We start from the raw sequence: 15,694 nt of genomic DNA on the forward strand, positions 1-15,694 counted from the left end.
CAAAAGGTGGGGTTCTCAATGGATTTTAGATGGTGAGATACTATATCCCCTGCCCTTGCATAAGGAGTGTTTGTCTGCTGGGATCCACTGAGACCCTCCACTCCACTGCTTTGAATGTTTGCCTATAGCAAGAAATCACAAACACCAGTTGAGGGCAATGTGTGTGTGTGTGTGTGTGTGTGTGTGTGTTGTGTGTTGTGTGTGTGATTCAACTCATGACAATGTAAACAGCCAGCTTTCAGGGGCTTCCTACGGTTGACATACCACTGTGGTAGAATACGCCACTGAGGAAAGGCCAGCAGTCTGCGCATCCTCCTAGTCACATTGTAAGGGCCAGGAGAGCATGCACATTGGCTTAAGGATTTCAAATAACAGCACAGCAACAATAGCCAACACGTATTAATACTTCCTGAGCACTAGGCCCTGTGCCAATATGCTTCTTAATAGACTGACCTCTTAATTCTCCAGGCAGCCTTGTGACGTATGTGGGTGGGTGAGCTCTATTACCATTGCCTGTTTGCCAGTGGAGTAATCCGGGGTTTTCAGAGGAAATGGGTTGCCAGGGTGGGAAACTGGCAGACCCAGTATGTGAACGCAGTGGGTCTGGGTCACCACCCCATTACGTCTCTCTGGTCTTCCCTGACAAGATTTCCTGAAGCCCTTGGTTGACAGGGAGTGAAGTTTCCCTTTATTTCCCTCCCCAGAGTTCCCTCTTCTCTACTTTCTCCAGGAAATCTAGCATCCAGTCACTTCCTGACAGCAAGGTACTTAACATCAGTGGTGGGGCTGATGAACGAGAATTGAGACTGACAGCCAGAGACCACCAAGCCTTCCCGAGGGCTGTTTGTTTAGGACTTTCTGGATCATATCCCTGGTTAATATTGTTACTATTTAGTTACTCTTCTTGAAATCGGCCTCTTACAAATGATCAGGAACATTTTTATGCTTGGAGAGTGGAGAACAAGGTGAAATAATTTTCATTGTTACATTAGTATGTCTTGAAAGGAAAATTATAGGATGCTTATTTCTGGGGGCTTATTTGCAGAGTTGCTTGGAGGGAGAGATTGGAGCTGCCTTGATTCTGGGTTAGAGAGGGCTATTTAATCCAAGTCTGGATCCTTCTTAAACATCTACTGGAGTAGAGCTCTTCTCTGCCTGGTCCCCCCCCCCCATTCAGAACAGCTGAGAGTGTGTTTAGACCTGGCATGTGCCTCCTAATCAGTGTCCAAAGCTGTCTTCTGTTGAGGTGGGCAAGGTGTGTGTGCTGATTCCAAGAAGATAGATGAGCTTCTGGGGGAGCCCTGCACTATGAGAGGGTTGGGGAGGCAGGTGGCATCATGGTCGAGAGTCCAGCCTTTCTGTCCATTCCAGCCACCTTGTGGCTGGTCAGTAGCCTTGAACACAGCAATTGCCTTCTCATGGGAAAGAACAGCAACTCCCTATGGAAAGGTTGGGTGAGATGTACCTTCAAAGCCTCTCAGTGCTGTGGACTCACCCATGTGAGCTGTTGCCCCTGGGCTCAGGCACCGTGCTCCTGGCTCTTGACCTCCACTTCTCATGGAACCCTGGTTTGAGAAAGGAAGTGGTTAATATGGAGGCTTTCTTGGGAGTGTGCTGACACCCCAGCCTTCCCCAATCCGCCTTCCTCAGAGACTCCTCCTAGACTTCCTGCCTCTGTGTTTAATACCAGAGAATTACTAACTGGGAAGACTTGTCCTGAGACCCTCCCCAGATGCCCAGTGCCCTCCTGCTCCCCTGTGGCTGCTCACCTCCCTCCCCCAGACTCCCCGTAGCTGAATGCACAGAAACCCCCACTCCTGAAGCATCTGGACCTGCCTCCCCCCTCAAGACCCTGTTCTCTGCTGTCGCCCAGATCATGCTGGGAAATGGTGGTTAATGGGTGTTAATGGAGGCAATGGCCCAACAGTGAAGGGAAACGTCTCTAAGCCTTCCCTGTCCCCATCTTTCCAGGTGCACAGCTGCCTCTCCCCATGCAAATAGCTGTCCAGGCTACAGGTCTCTGTAATTTAGGCTCCCACTATTATTTTTTAGAATTTTATTTATTTATTTTATCTTCTGGTGGAATAAATGAGCCTCTGGATTTTCCATCAGTCATAACACACTGGGGTGACTAGTGGGCACAGAGGCCTGTGGGGGATGGGCAGACCGTCATGAGGGTGGTCACCCTGAGAGCGCTGTTCTGACTCCTCCCTGGACGTCAACTCTGTTAGTCTTCATCACATAACAGAAGACTAGGAGGCTCACTCCACGGATACAGAAAGTCCCTTCCAGGCAGCTAAGTCACTTACCAGAGCCAGGCCAGTCCCAGAGCTGGATATCCAGGACCCTGTCCCCATGGATCATGGCCCTCACCTGGCCCCTGGCCTCTCTCCTTATCTTTTTCCTGGGGCATCTTGTTTCCTTCCTTGAGAACAAGGTGAGCCGTCACCCCCAGCACACACACAGCCCCCTCCCTGCCACTCTCATCTCTCGGCTTGCCTTTCTCCTGGGGCCCCCTAAGGAGGGTGAAGTGTTTTTACTCCTCGTTCTGCCAGGTGGGCTTAAATAGGCAATCACAGCAAGACAATTAAAAAACATCCAGAGGGAGTCTCCCCCCCCCCCCTTCTCCCTTAATTTATTTCCTATGTAGGAGGCCTAGGGGAGAAGACTCCAGGCAGTGACAGCTCAGACAGGACTTTCCCCCAGTCTCCATCTGGAAGCAGGGGCAGGCTCCCTCCAGCCCCCACCCCTGCAGCACAGTCCAGTGGTTAGGCCCTCGTGCGTTTCTCTTCCTGCTCATTGAATTGTATTTCCTGGGTCCCAGGAAATTTCTTATTGGTTTGAAGTCCAGGCTGTGCAGTAATCATCTGAGCCCCAAGTGTCTCTGTTGCTATAAGAGAAACAAGGAGGCCAGACAGGTTCTCTCAAATTCTGATTGTTCTGTCACCAAAATCCTTATTCTAAGTCTTCCAAGCCCTGGCTTTCCTATCTGCTGAGACTTCCCAGCCAGAAGCTGCAGTCGCTGATCTCAATTACAGTGCTGGCTGAGGGGATTTTGTTCAGTAGACCTTCCTGGCAGCCGGCTCAGTGTGGATCCCTGAAACTCGGGGGCCTTTTCTGATGCTGGGGCTCTTCCCCTCCCCAGGCCAATATCCTCCCCTCCTCATACCCTCAGGAGAGTCTGACCCTATGACTCTGCCCCTCCCAGATCTGCCACTCTTTCAGGCCTTTGACTTGGTCCAGGAACAAAAACAGCTACCGAGTCCCTACCTGTGGCTACTGGTGCCCACATGAAGTTGGTCTCTTGTTGGACCTGGGAAGGAGCCCAGGGCTCGGGATCTGCAAGACCTGGCTCTCCCACACTGGCTATGATTCTGGGACATTTACTTAATGCTTCAGGGCCTGTGGAGGTTGGAGAGTCACATGCGGCCATGTCACATGGTGCAGGTGTCTGGGCTGCTGTGGCTTCACGTTTCAATACCTGTGGGCCTTGTGTGTGCAGTGGTTCCTGCACTTTGCCTCTGCTGTCCTAGCAGGTGGGCCTCCTGCTAGTCCAGAGGTGTCCTGTTATTAGTCTTGAGCCTATGACAGAGCCTGAACAGCCTTCCCCAGATTTTGGAATCTGGATAGAGAGCTTCAGGCCCTTCTTCCTCCCTTCCCTCCACAGCACCCACAGCCTGCCTTCCCAGGGGAGACCTTTCATCTCAGTTCCCCTGCACCTGACCTCGTCACACTGCAGACCCCACCCAGCTGTCTGACTTCCACTTCTTCCTTCCAGCACAGCTAACTCATCAGCAGCTTCTCTTTGGGAGCCCACGCTTTAGTTCAAACTCTGTATTCGTTTATCCAGACTGGAGGGCTCCTTGGTCACCAAACCCAGCCAACCCCTGTGACTCACCCTCAAGTCACAGCTCACTGGGATCAAACCTGAAGACAAGTATGCAGACTTTTATTTGGAGCCCAAGTTCCTATGCCCAGGCCCAGGCCTCAGAGCTGGTCACCTGCTTCTTTGCTCCCCACTTCCCTGTAGCCTAGGAGGCCTGAGAGGAGGGGGCCGCTCAGCCAGCCCCCAGCTCCCATCCTTTCCTAGATTTTCCCACTTGTCTGGCTCGGGTCAATCCAGCAAGCACCTCACAGCTCCTGTCACAGTGCAGGCTCTTTGTTGTATGTGTGGAATCTTACCTGTGCCAAGGCAGGGCCTCTGTGTGGGGAGTGGGGAAGGAGGATAAGAAGACGGTAGGTGCTCAGTGCAGTGCTTCAGCCATTCTCAGAACATTCCAGAAGTGATGCTTTCCCTATTCTTTTGGGACTTTCTGTCCCACGTCTGGAAAAATCTTCCTGCTGAGGTCATGGCGGAGTCACAGAGCAGCTGAGAAAATTTAAACAAATTCAGGGCTTCTTTTTTGGAATCCTTGGTGCCTGCTTGTGTGAGGATGTGTGTTGAGGAATCGGACTATGAAAACATCAAAGGGCATCATGTTCAGATGGTTTCTCTTGGCTGGTTTCCATGTGAGTAGAGGGAAGACTGTGGTCACGGAGGCGGTGGGACAGAGGAGTCTACTAAAGGGTTACGCGTTCGAAGTCAGGTTTTCTCCAAATATTTCATTACCCCTAATGCTTTGGAGACTGTTCATTCCAACAGCACTTCCTTTTCCTTCCTGAAAAATTTATTTCTGTCTCTGGCTTCAGTCCGGCCCCTGGGGAGATTCGAGACGGGAAAGCTGGGATGTTAGCACTGACTACCTTTCAAAAGTCTCTCTTCTACCACCCATTCCAACATCCTCGCTTCTCCTTTTGACATTTCCCCTTTTTCTGTTTCATTATGCATCGGGGAAGGTGGAGGGTTTTGTCTGGTCGTGTGAACACGGGATCCTTCTGAACTTCGGCCACTTCCAAACTCCTCAATCAATTCTCTCATGAAGCAGCTGTGATTTCTTTTTAAATCTATTGCATCTGTAGTTGACTCTAATATACCATAGGGACTGGTGCTCTGGCCCACTGTAGAGTCACCTGCAGTTAGTTCTGGCCAAGTTTACAGTTTCCTTAGCCTCTGAGCTTGCCAGTGTTTCTTGGGAATGTGAACATGCAGGGCAGATACTCTGGGGAGTTAGTGCCAGTCAATGAGGGTGAATTCTCCAGCTGTGTTGCCCTTGGTGGGTCCCCTTGAGGTGTGTTCTATATACAGTGTCTCGGGTCCCCTGTGGGATTGAGCCCCAGTTGCCCCAGTGATAATCTGCTCATTCACGCATACTTCATTAGCTTCGTCGTCTCTTCATTTCCCATCCCACCTCCATCCTTCTCTCTCTTAGTATCACTCTTCAAAACAAACAGCTTGCACATGGAAAGCTTGCAGGATTTGCTTTTGAAGAAATCCAAATGAATTCAGCGATTCACTGAGGCATGGCTCATCCTCTTGCCCTTTGTGGCTGCCATTTTTAATTGAATGACTGGCACGTGGGACTAGAAAACCCCTGATTGCTCACAGTTCACGTCCTCACCCTGACCCCCACCCCTGCTCCCCAACCTATGGCTTGACTCCCTCCATTACAAACCTTCCTCTGTCATTTCATTCTTAGTTTATATTTCAAAGTCATGAAATAGGTAGTGGTTGCTGGCTCCATACACCAAGACTTTATTTCTTGTGTGAAAGTATTTCCTGGTTGGAGGTGGCATCTTGAGTTGGTCAGGTAGACTAAGAAAGGTAAGGTAAGATGGGGTGGGGATGACCAGGTTAGAGCTGGTGTTTATAATCCAGGTGGCCACTTCTGAAGATAGGTACTAGTTCTCTTGGATGGATAGCTTGAGATGACTCTCCTGTTCACCTGTTGATAAGTCTCATGGCCCAGAGAACTCCACTGAGGCTTGCTCAGATGGGCCTGTGAGAAGACCTTCTTTGTCCCAGAATACAGTACCTGTGTGAGAAACTTCCAGATGTTACATGGGTTACTATATTCTGTGTTAATAAGCCTTGTTATTCCCCTGTTTATGGTAAGGGTAAAGGTTTGCCTTTATGGTCAAGTTTTTCTTTAAAAAATGCAGTTATTTAACAAAGTAAATCAATTTTAAAAATAATAATCCAACTAGTATTTGGATACCACAAAAATTATGAAATACTTCAAATTGGGAAACAGCAACCCAGAATGTAGATCTAGTTATCCCATGTGGAGAACGTGAGTGTCCTTTGTCCTTTATGCTGATGTCAACCACCATTGTTTATGACCTTTAAATTTTTTCTTTGATAGAAGGGTGAGGATTTTCTTAAGATTTTAAAAGATATTTTTGGAAAAACAAAGCATATTCCTGAGCAGCTTGTGCAAGAAAAGCTTTCTAAGCTGGGTCAACTCTGATTGCTTGTCTAAATGAGTATTGCAAAAATAGGCCTTCAGAGTTAGGTTGAAATTGCAGGTTTTTGCCCCGGGAGGCAGCGACTGCTAACTCATACCTGGCAGCACGTACAGCAGGCACAGATCAACTGGGTGGTGGTGACTATTGATTTCTGAAGGACTGAGCTATAAATGAAAGAACGGAAAGCTCAGAGCCTCACTCTGAGGCTGATGGAGCTGACCTGCCACTGTAGGCAGAAACTCTCATTTACGGGAACATATTTATTTTTACATATCAATGATATATTTTTTGATGTACTTGATTAAGTATTATGGGCTAGGCCCCAGGAAACACCAGTGCAGTTTATAAATAGTGAGTTCATGGGTGAACAAGGTTCCTGGAATTAGAGCAATGTGTTTGTTTTTCTGTGATTCTGTACATTGGCTTTTTTTTTAAAGTTCAGATCTCACTCAGCTATGTCTGTTTCTAGAAATGTATGCTCTATCTCCTAAATGCCTAAATATACAAACTAATCCCAGATAATAATTAATTATATTCCAGATTCAAAATCTTAAGTCCCCCATTTGAAGCCTAGTCTTTGAGGCCCATGTATGTCACTTGAAGGCAGCCACAAGTTACTACTTGGAATCAAGTTCTATTACTTGGCATGTAGGCTCAGAGATTTAACTGTCGGTATCATTTCTTTAGACTCCTGAGAGATTTCATTAATCCCATGAGTCAAATTTTTATCACTGGTTGACCTCTTCTTTCCCCACTTTTTTTTTTTTAACAAATTTTAACAGAAATGGAGATCTTTGCCCTTTTCAATAAACCGAAGAGCCATCAGAAGTGCCGGCAATACTATCCTGTCACTATTCCTCTCCGGGTCTCCAAGAATGGCCAGACGGTGAGCAGTTTGGATGCCAACTGGTTGGAGCATATGAGTGACCACTTCCGAAAAGGAGGCGTGCTGGTGAATGCAGTCTTCCATCTTGGAATGGCAAATGGTATGGAATCCACCACCCTTGGGTGGCTCTTAAGAATTCTGCTCTAACTTTTATAACCTTAACCCCTCTTTGGAGCCTGCTCCATTCAGAAAGTTGTACAGTCAATAAAAATGCTACATTTGATTTCTGATTAATACAGCTTGAGCAGTGCCCATAAAGTCAAGGACCTGAGCAGGAGTCAGCCTTTTATCTTCTGAAATGCCAGAGGAGGGTGGGGTGGAGGGTGGGTTGGTGGGGTGGTGGAGTGGTGGGATGGGGGATTCTATTTGATGAAGATGGCCTCTGTTTCTGTTGCTTTTTAAGAATTTTTTTTTTTTTTAAAAAAGATGACTCCCTGGAGATTGTTAATTACCCCCTGGGATCATGCCATGCCAGAGTGTGAATTGTTTGTAGACGCTATTACAGTTTGAAGTAGCAGCAGCACCTTGGAATTGACAGAAAAACAAATGGCATGCTGCCTGTTTTCTGTAAGCTCCATTGGGACACACACAGTGCCTGGGTGTCATGGCACCCATGCCCCTCCCCGGGAGTGGGTTATCTCTGGGGGGTTGCTGCATGGAATAGCACTATTAACGTCAGCTTTCACAGTGGGAAGGAAGTCTGCCCACAGTGGGAAAAGGGGTCAGGCAAACAAAGTTCTTCAGGCCAACATGAAGGCAAGTTAAATCACCAGGGTGCGTCAAGACTGGGAGGCAATTTGAAGAGTGGGCCAACCTGCCAGCATGTGCAGATCCCGAGGGCTGCCAGTCAGCATGGTTCCTCAGCAAGCAAAGTGTCACACCAAAGTTGTTGATCTCAGCAAAACCTGGCAGGGGGCATCAACTGCACCACAGTTTTCTCAAGAATTAGAGTCAGGGATGGATTTTGGATTCCATATTATTTGCAATCCTTGAAATGCCAGCAGGCATCCTTAGAATAGAGATGCTATTCTTAATTCTGCATGTACCTACTTTGAATCATTCAAAGCCTCAGAAGATGACACAGCACTAATAGGCCTTAGTTTGGATGCAGTCTCTTGTTACTATCTAAATATCTGTGTCCAATCCCAACTTGTTATAGTGGCAGCAGGCATTGCATAATGTCCTGGGCCATAGCCATTTGTTATAATGGATGAATGACATAAGGAAGACCATCAGCTCGCTAAGAATACAGCCAGACTAATACTGTCCAATAGAACTTTCTCTGATGGTGGAATGTTTAATGTGCTATCCAGTATGGTAGCTACCAGCCATCTGTGGGCTCTGAGCACTTGAAATTTATTTCATTTTCACAAACTGAACCATATGGGGCTAGTGTACCGGACAGTGCAGTTCCAATGTGTACATTTCATTGATGCAACTAAAATTCATTTCTGTTCCCTGGCAGCAAAGTGATAACCTCTCTGTGTATAAGAAACCCATCATGGTGCCTGCAGGGGCTCTGGAAGCCAGGGCCAGTCACTGTCTGGCGAGAGGCACCACAGAACAGTGGGGCAGGTGTCCATCGCTACTCCTCAGTATTGGTAGCAGGTGGGCGGGGAGGAGCCCTTCACCTCCTGTGTCCTACAGGGATATCTGGTGCCCATCTTAGGTTGGGGAAATAGCAGCTTTTTTATCTTGGTGCCCCCATAGCTCTCTGTAATAGTCGTGTAGAACATTACATTTCTCCCTGGGCACCTAATGGCTAGTTGTACTAACATCTTAAAGATGTGCTGGAGGTAACAGCAGCACAGGATGTCACTGGTCATTTTTCTCTCCTCTCAGGAGAATGGGGCATCCAAATGGAAGTTTTCTCTGGCCCAACTGTCTGAGCATGTCGGGGCAAGCCAAGCCCCCAGAGAGACCACGTTGAAAGTTCACAAAGCCGTTGAATGTCTCTCACCATTATGGTTTTGGCAGTCAAGGCTGAGTTCACCTCCGCTCCCTTCCCACCCCCCACCCTCCTTTCCATCCGTGCATCCAAAAGCACAGAGAATTTGTACAGCTCTTTCTTCAGATTTGCCTTCAGCATGTGAAAGGCTGTTATAGCTTCCCTTGGCTTTAACTGCGTTCAAGCCAGCCTTCCTGCCTTGAAGACAGAACGTGAAATGTCCCCTGGCAAGTGCAACCGTGAAGTGCTCTGCGGAGCCTGAGGCATCTACGGTGTCTAGCGCTGCAGGCAGCCGCTCGGCTTCATTCACAGCCAGGGGTGCGAAAGCCTCTGAACCAAATTCATTGAAACCCACACTGGCTTGAGATGTGATTTTTCCCTGTGTGTGTCTGCTGGGAGGACCGTGCGAATCGGGGTGGTGTTAGTGGGTTAAGGCTTTTCTGCTCTGGGAAAGCCCTGGTCTTCTGTTAGCCAGGGAAGAAATAGGCATATGTTCTTTTCCCAGAATTAAAAAAAAAATAGCAGCAAACTAATCATAATCATGAAATGAACCTATCTCTAAGAGATAATTAGTATCCTTGCTAATAAACCTGGCAGAGCTAGAAGCACCTTCAAGCTGTTTGCCACCTGGGAAAGCATCATTCATGACTCTTGAAAGTGTATTTATAGTCTAAAATCATAAAATTTATACCCAAGTCATAAAACTCATGAGAAATTTGTCCAACTCACCCAGTTCAGACTCCAGCTTTTGTTTTTAGACCTCCAAGGTCATGGAAACACCCATACAGTCCCCAGGTTTGGGCTCCCACTGGTGGTTTCTGGGACTCCTCTCCCAGGATTATTGGGCAGGTGGCTCCGGCTGGTGAGGCCCTACCCAGAGCCCTACCAGCTCAAGGCACAGTGAAGGGACTTGTGCTCTGTAGGACTGTGCTGGTTGTGCTCCAGTTTGGTGCAGTTGATGCCCCCTGCCAGGTTTTGCTGAGATCAACAACTTTGGTGTGACACTTTGCTTGCTCAGGAACCATGTTGACTGGCAGCCCTCGGGATCTGCACATGCTGGCAGATCAGCTCATTCAGTCTTCAGCCCAGTGGAATGTAGTATAGGTGTGGAAACTGAGGCACAGAGACATTATGTCATTGCCAAGGTTACCAGCTGGTAAGTACTAGGCCAGGTAGTGGGAGGAAGGAAGAGCGAGGATGATAGAAGAGATGTGGCCATGTGGTGGGAGGTTGAGGGTCCCCAAAGGGCAGCCTGCTGGTGGGGGAAGAAGAGCTTAGGTCACCCCAGGGGACAGTAGGAATGAGCTCAGGGGCCATACAGCAGAGCAGACAGCCCTTGGGAGCCCCCAGACAGTGAGGTGAAGGCCAGAGTCTGTATTTCTAGGGATGAGGAGGATCCCTCCTGAGCCAGCTCTTGATGGCCCGGCTGGGAGGCTGCTTCCTCACCAAAGGCTTTACCCAGCCCCTTCGTCATCACTGGCCATCAGTCTGGCTGCCGCCTTCATTTCTCCTTGCCCTGCCTTGTTCCCCTCTGTCACCTGCCCTGTGTTCCTTACTCTGCCCTCTGGCTCTGCCCCCCTGGCTCTGCCCTGGCCTTCTTCCAGCCCCGGTTCTCTGCTTGCCCTGCCCTCTTCCGGTCTCTGTCCCGTCCTTGCCCTCTCCTACCCTGGTGGTCCTTCCTCTTTGTGTCAAAAAAATGCCCTTTATTGCTGATTGTCCAAACCAGAATTCAGTCCAGCAGCACATGCTGCATAAGGTGAGCCTGTCCTCACTTCTCTCTCCACCTAGGAGAGCCCTTTTTTTCTGCCCCTGTTTGCTTAAAAGGAAGCTGGCCTCATCTCCTGCACAATGTCCTGCATTAGATCTGTCTGGTTCAGTGCTTTGTGGGGTCCTTTTTCTTTCTTTTTTTTTTTTTTGGCACCAGGGATTGAATCCAGGAGCACTTGACCTCTGAGCAACATCCCCAGCCCTATTTTGTGTTTTATTTAGAGACAGGGTCTCGTTGAGTTGCTTAGCACTCTGCTGTTGCTGAGGACTCCCGAGCCACCGGGATTATAGGTGTGTGCCACGGTGCTCAGCTATTGTCTTTTTGTAAGCTACTATTTCATTTAAACTGCAAGTTCTATAACCTTGATAAGTGAAAATCTAACTAGAGTACATTGCAGGTGATCTGCATGTTGTGTCACACAAGGGGTCACTTTACAGCCATGTATCTCTACTCCAACCCCTACTACATCATCCTCGGGTTTTTCCTTGATGCCCCGGCTTTGTCTAAATCTACCTTTTTTTTGGACACCTAGCATATCCTACAGATGTAAAAACATGTGCATATTTCAAATTTTAAAAATAGTTTGTTTTATACAGACGTGCTTGCAAGTCCCCAGGCGGGGCCCTACCTCCTCAGACTCTTTAGCATCTCAGTGCCTGAACTCCCTAACCCCGAGGCAGAAGGTGCAGTACAGTGGTCAGAGAGCACCAGCTCCATGACTCTGGATACCTAGACTGTCGGTCCATCACCTGCATCTGGCTCATTGTAGTAGTAGCTCAGTAAATGTTTCTTAGTTGTCGAAAGAGCACAGACTTTGGGATCAAACCAACCACATTTCAGATCTAGTTTGACCCTTGCATTCCATTTGAACATGGACAAGTTATTTAACTTCTGTAGTCTCCCTCGTCTCATCTACTAAAAGGGAATGATGACTCTTGCAGAAATGTTGGGAGAGTTCTATGAGAAGTCATAAACCGTTGGGCAGAGAGCCTCACTTTTGGCCAGCACGGAATCAGAGTATTTCTGGTCAGTTTCATGACACTGACTGAAACTTGCAGGCTGATCCTTGCTCTAAATGAAGAGGAGTAATACCTTCTCTAGATGATTGAGCACCTCAAAATGAGAATGCAGGAAGGAATGCAGGCCCAGAGCAGCAGTGGGGGCTCAAGAGGTAAGAGAAGGCGGTGGCCTGCTGGGTCTTCCATTAATGGAGCCAGTAAGCAGTAGCATAATTGGAAAGCAACATGGCACAGTTGTCCAGGATTGGTTGACCAGTGATTGGGTTTGCATCTTGGCATGACCACACGTGCAATTATGGCTGCGTAGTTGACCAGTGCCACTCCTAGAGTCACAGTGCTGAGAACACGGTTTCCAGCAGGGAACAGGACCCTTGAAGCGAGGAAACTGAGATCCTGCTACCTTGCTGTGGACAGTTTGTCCAGCCTCATTTGTTAAAAGGAGAACAGTAGCATTTGTTTGTAAACCTGCAAAAGTCGACCAAATGCGTTGACTGCTTGCCCTGGTCTGGAGAGGGGCCAGCCCGACAGGCAGAGAGTGGGAAGAGAGTGGTTGCCTCAGACCTTACCTCTTGAGATGGTGTGGCAGATCTTTTCCCACATCCTTCTTGTAAATCATAAGCTTGGAATGTCAAGGTGGCCTTTTGCCAAAAGACCGGCATCAAATATTTATACAATACCAGGGCAAATAGCTTTTTGTGCACAGTAGGGAAGCATCTTTAGTTTAATAAAAAATGCAGTGATAATGGAATGTTTTCCATAGACGGAGGGCAGTTTAACCTTTCTACATCGGGAGGCTTCGCTCTAAGATAGACCTATTTATACCCAACTGGGTGCACATTTCAGGGAGGCTGAGCCGTGAAGGTAATGAGGACATGGGGAGTGGACAGGGCCGTCAAAACAAGGGGCTCTTTAAAAGCCTGGCTGTCCGCTCTCTGTGGTTCATTGACTTTTTTGCTGTTACAGATGACCAAATTTTGACAGCTGTTCTGAACCCGTATCGTAGCCAAGCAGGTGAATCAGCGTTTTGGACTCGGGAGAGCAGAGCCTGGATGGAGGGGTGGGAGACGGGCAGTGCATGGGGTGGATGGTGAATGAGGATCCGCACAGCAACCCCCTCCCAGGCCCAGAACTTGGGAGAAAGAGGGGAAGCCAGGCAGGAGGCAGGGAGGAAGTCTGGATGGGCTTCAAGAGACCCCTTCCTCCTTCTGGTCCCAACTGTGCTGCACTCTGCTGTTAGCACGCTAAAGCCTGTTGTGCTGTTTTTGTTGAATTGAGCACTTTAGTACTTAAAGCACATGGCAGGCACGCCTAGGGGACTTGAAGTCCTCCATTGAGGAGATGTGTAGGGGTAGAGGCTTTGGAGATTACTGACATCCCTTGGTATTTACAGATGATTGGTTCCAGGACCGCCCCTCAGATGCCAAAATTTGTGGATGGATGCTCAGTGCCTTCTATAAAATGGCTGATAATCTACATATATCTTCCTATGTACTTTAAGTCATCCCTGGATTCCTTATAATAAATAGTGTGTGTGAGATAAATAGTTGTTTTATTGTTTAGGGAATTGTGACGAGGAGAACGTGTATACTTGTTCATTACAGCCTTTTTAAACTTAATCCATGGTTGGTCACATCCATGACTGTGCACATCCATGACTGTGGAACCTGCAGATATAGAGGGGCTGGCTGTAACATGTTAGTGTAGAAGCCTCAAGGAAATATGTGCTAGGTCGAAATGATCTCAAAGGAATTACTGAGTGTGTTCTGGTCCCAGAAATCCCAGGTCAGGACTGGGATGCTTTGTTCAAAGGGGTTTATTTGGGGAACCCTGCTATGATAGAGCCTCTACCTCTGGAGCATTGCTGAGGCTTTAACAAAGCTGTTTGTTCTGGACCTGAGATACTTGTGATACGGTCGTCTGAGGAGTGGCTCTTTCTCCCAGATCATCCACATAAAACATCCTAGGAGTCCAGTGAACTAACACTGGGGGGAATCTATTCTGTGAAGCAGATGAAAGAGGCAAGCTTAGCACAGGCCAAGGCTGTTGAATTAACATTCTCAGAATAGGAAAAAAGAAACTAGTACATGACATTGCTTTACCCACAGGGATTTTACTGGAAATGGAGCATTATTATCTTACCAGGTTGTGTTATTATCTGGATAAGGCTTCATTGCTCCAGGAAACACCCATGGTTTATTAGGCTGTTCAGAATTCTGTGTTCTGGAATAAAGACTATCCTTGTCCCCCAGGCTGAGCAGAGTACACAGGTCTCACGTAGGTTGGGCACTGTATCAGTCAGCTATTGCCATAATAATGCTGTGTAACAGACCATTTCAGAACTCACTGGTGTAGAGAATAGTAGTTTATTCCATTGGATTTTCTGGTTGGCTGGAGCTGCTTTGTTGGCAGCCCTGATGATCTCAGATGAGCTCACAGGTCTGCAGGCCAGCTAATCTAAGCTGGCACCATTGGGGTAGCTCTGCTTCACATGTCTTTTATCTTTTAGGAACTAGCTGGTTTCTAAAGTGGTAGCCGAGACATGGGAGATCAAGCTCAACCGCACATGTGCATTTCTTGCCTCTCACCTGCTAGCATCCCATTGGCCAACCAAGCCACATGGATAAACCTCTCATTGGCTGTTCTCCCCATCAGTCATTTCAGTGTTGATGTCCCTCATGATTCTGTAGTTTGTCTGGTCTTTGGCTGCCTTTCACTCTCTGCATCTATGTGCAGGCTGCTCCCTCCTCTTCCTGGAACTCTCAAGCCCTGCAGATCCATACCCACATACTTTGTTAATTTATTTCTATCTCTACTCAAAGTGGAAAGCCCTAACCTTATCACCCCTTTCAAAAATAGGCACCAGCACTGCCTCCACCTTGGCTCTCCTCATAGCTTACTATTTCTATAGCATTTGTCACTTTTGACATTTTGCTCTTGTCTCCCTCCTCCACTACAAGATAGGCTCTGTCTTGCTGCTTAGGGGATCTCTAGTGACCCAGAGTGCTCAGCACATAATGGTGGTCAGGAGGTGTCAGAATGATCCAGTGAGTAGCCAAAGGTCACTCGGGGTGAGCTTGAGTGTTTCCAGGAACACATTGCTTACCCTTCTAGGCCCAATTTTCCATTTCTAGACTTAACTCTAAGAAGGTCCTCTCCACTTAGATTGTGTCCCCATTGTTTCTACAGTTTTTTGGAGTCTCTTTCTGCTTTCCAGAGCCACATAGGTGTGCTGTCCATTTACCTGTGTTACTCCTGAATTGACTCTTACATTAGCCTTGCAAAGGAGGATAAACTAGAAAATTCAAATTATATACCTAATTCCACCACTCACACCTGCTTCTAGGATTTTATGTATGTCCTTAAAGTTTATTTGTCAGGACATTTTTAACATAAAAATTCACATTTTTAAAAAAGTTTCTTTTAGTTGTTGATGGACTTTATTGTCTTTATTTTTATGTGGTGCGGAGAATCGAACCCAGTGCCTCATGCATGCTAGGTGAGCACACTACCACTGAGCCACAACCCCAGCCCCCAAAATTTACATTTTAAACACAAAAAAATGAGCTGTATTGAGCTCATACTTCAGTTCTGTATTCTGTTCTCTTTCCTTTTATAATATTGTACGTGAAGCATTCTCTTGAATCATTAAATTCCCATGATATTTTGTGGGGTAACACTACAGTGTTTGGAAATCTGATTTATTCAGCTATTTTTCTATGGTTGACTAT

General features: G+C 47.5%; 1 protein-coding gene across 2 annotated transcripts in view; it reads left to right on the top strand.

Annotated features, from left to right (window-relative positions):
* The window catches only part of Rftn1 (raftlin, lipid raft linker 1), a 195,489-nt gene that overhangs the window by 139,612 nt on the left and 40,183 nt on the right, over positions 1-15,694 (top strand). For both annotated transcript variants that reach the window (XM_005317250.5, XM_040289832.2), the window contains one exon: positions 7,128-7,331. In XM_005317250.5, the coding sequence (XP_005317307.2) occupies positions 7,128-7,331 (204 nt within the window). The remainder of the gene's footprint in view (positions 1-7,127; positions 7,332-15,694) is intronic.

Source organism: Ictidomys tridecemlineatus, chromosome 2, assembly GCF_052094955.1.
Source record: "Ictidomys tridecemlineatus isolate mIctTri1 chromosome 2, mIctTri1.hap1, whole genome shotgun sequence".
In the NCBI taxonomy this organism is placed as follows: Eukaryota; Metazoa; Chordata; class Mammalia; order Rodentia; family Sciuridae; genus Ictidomys; species Ictidomys tridecemlineatus.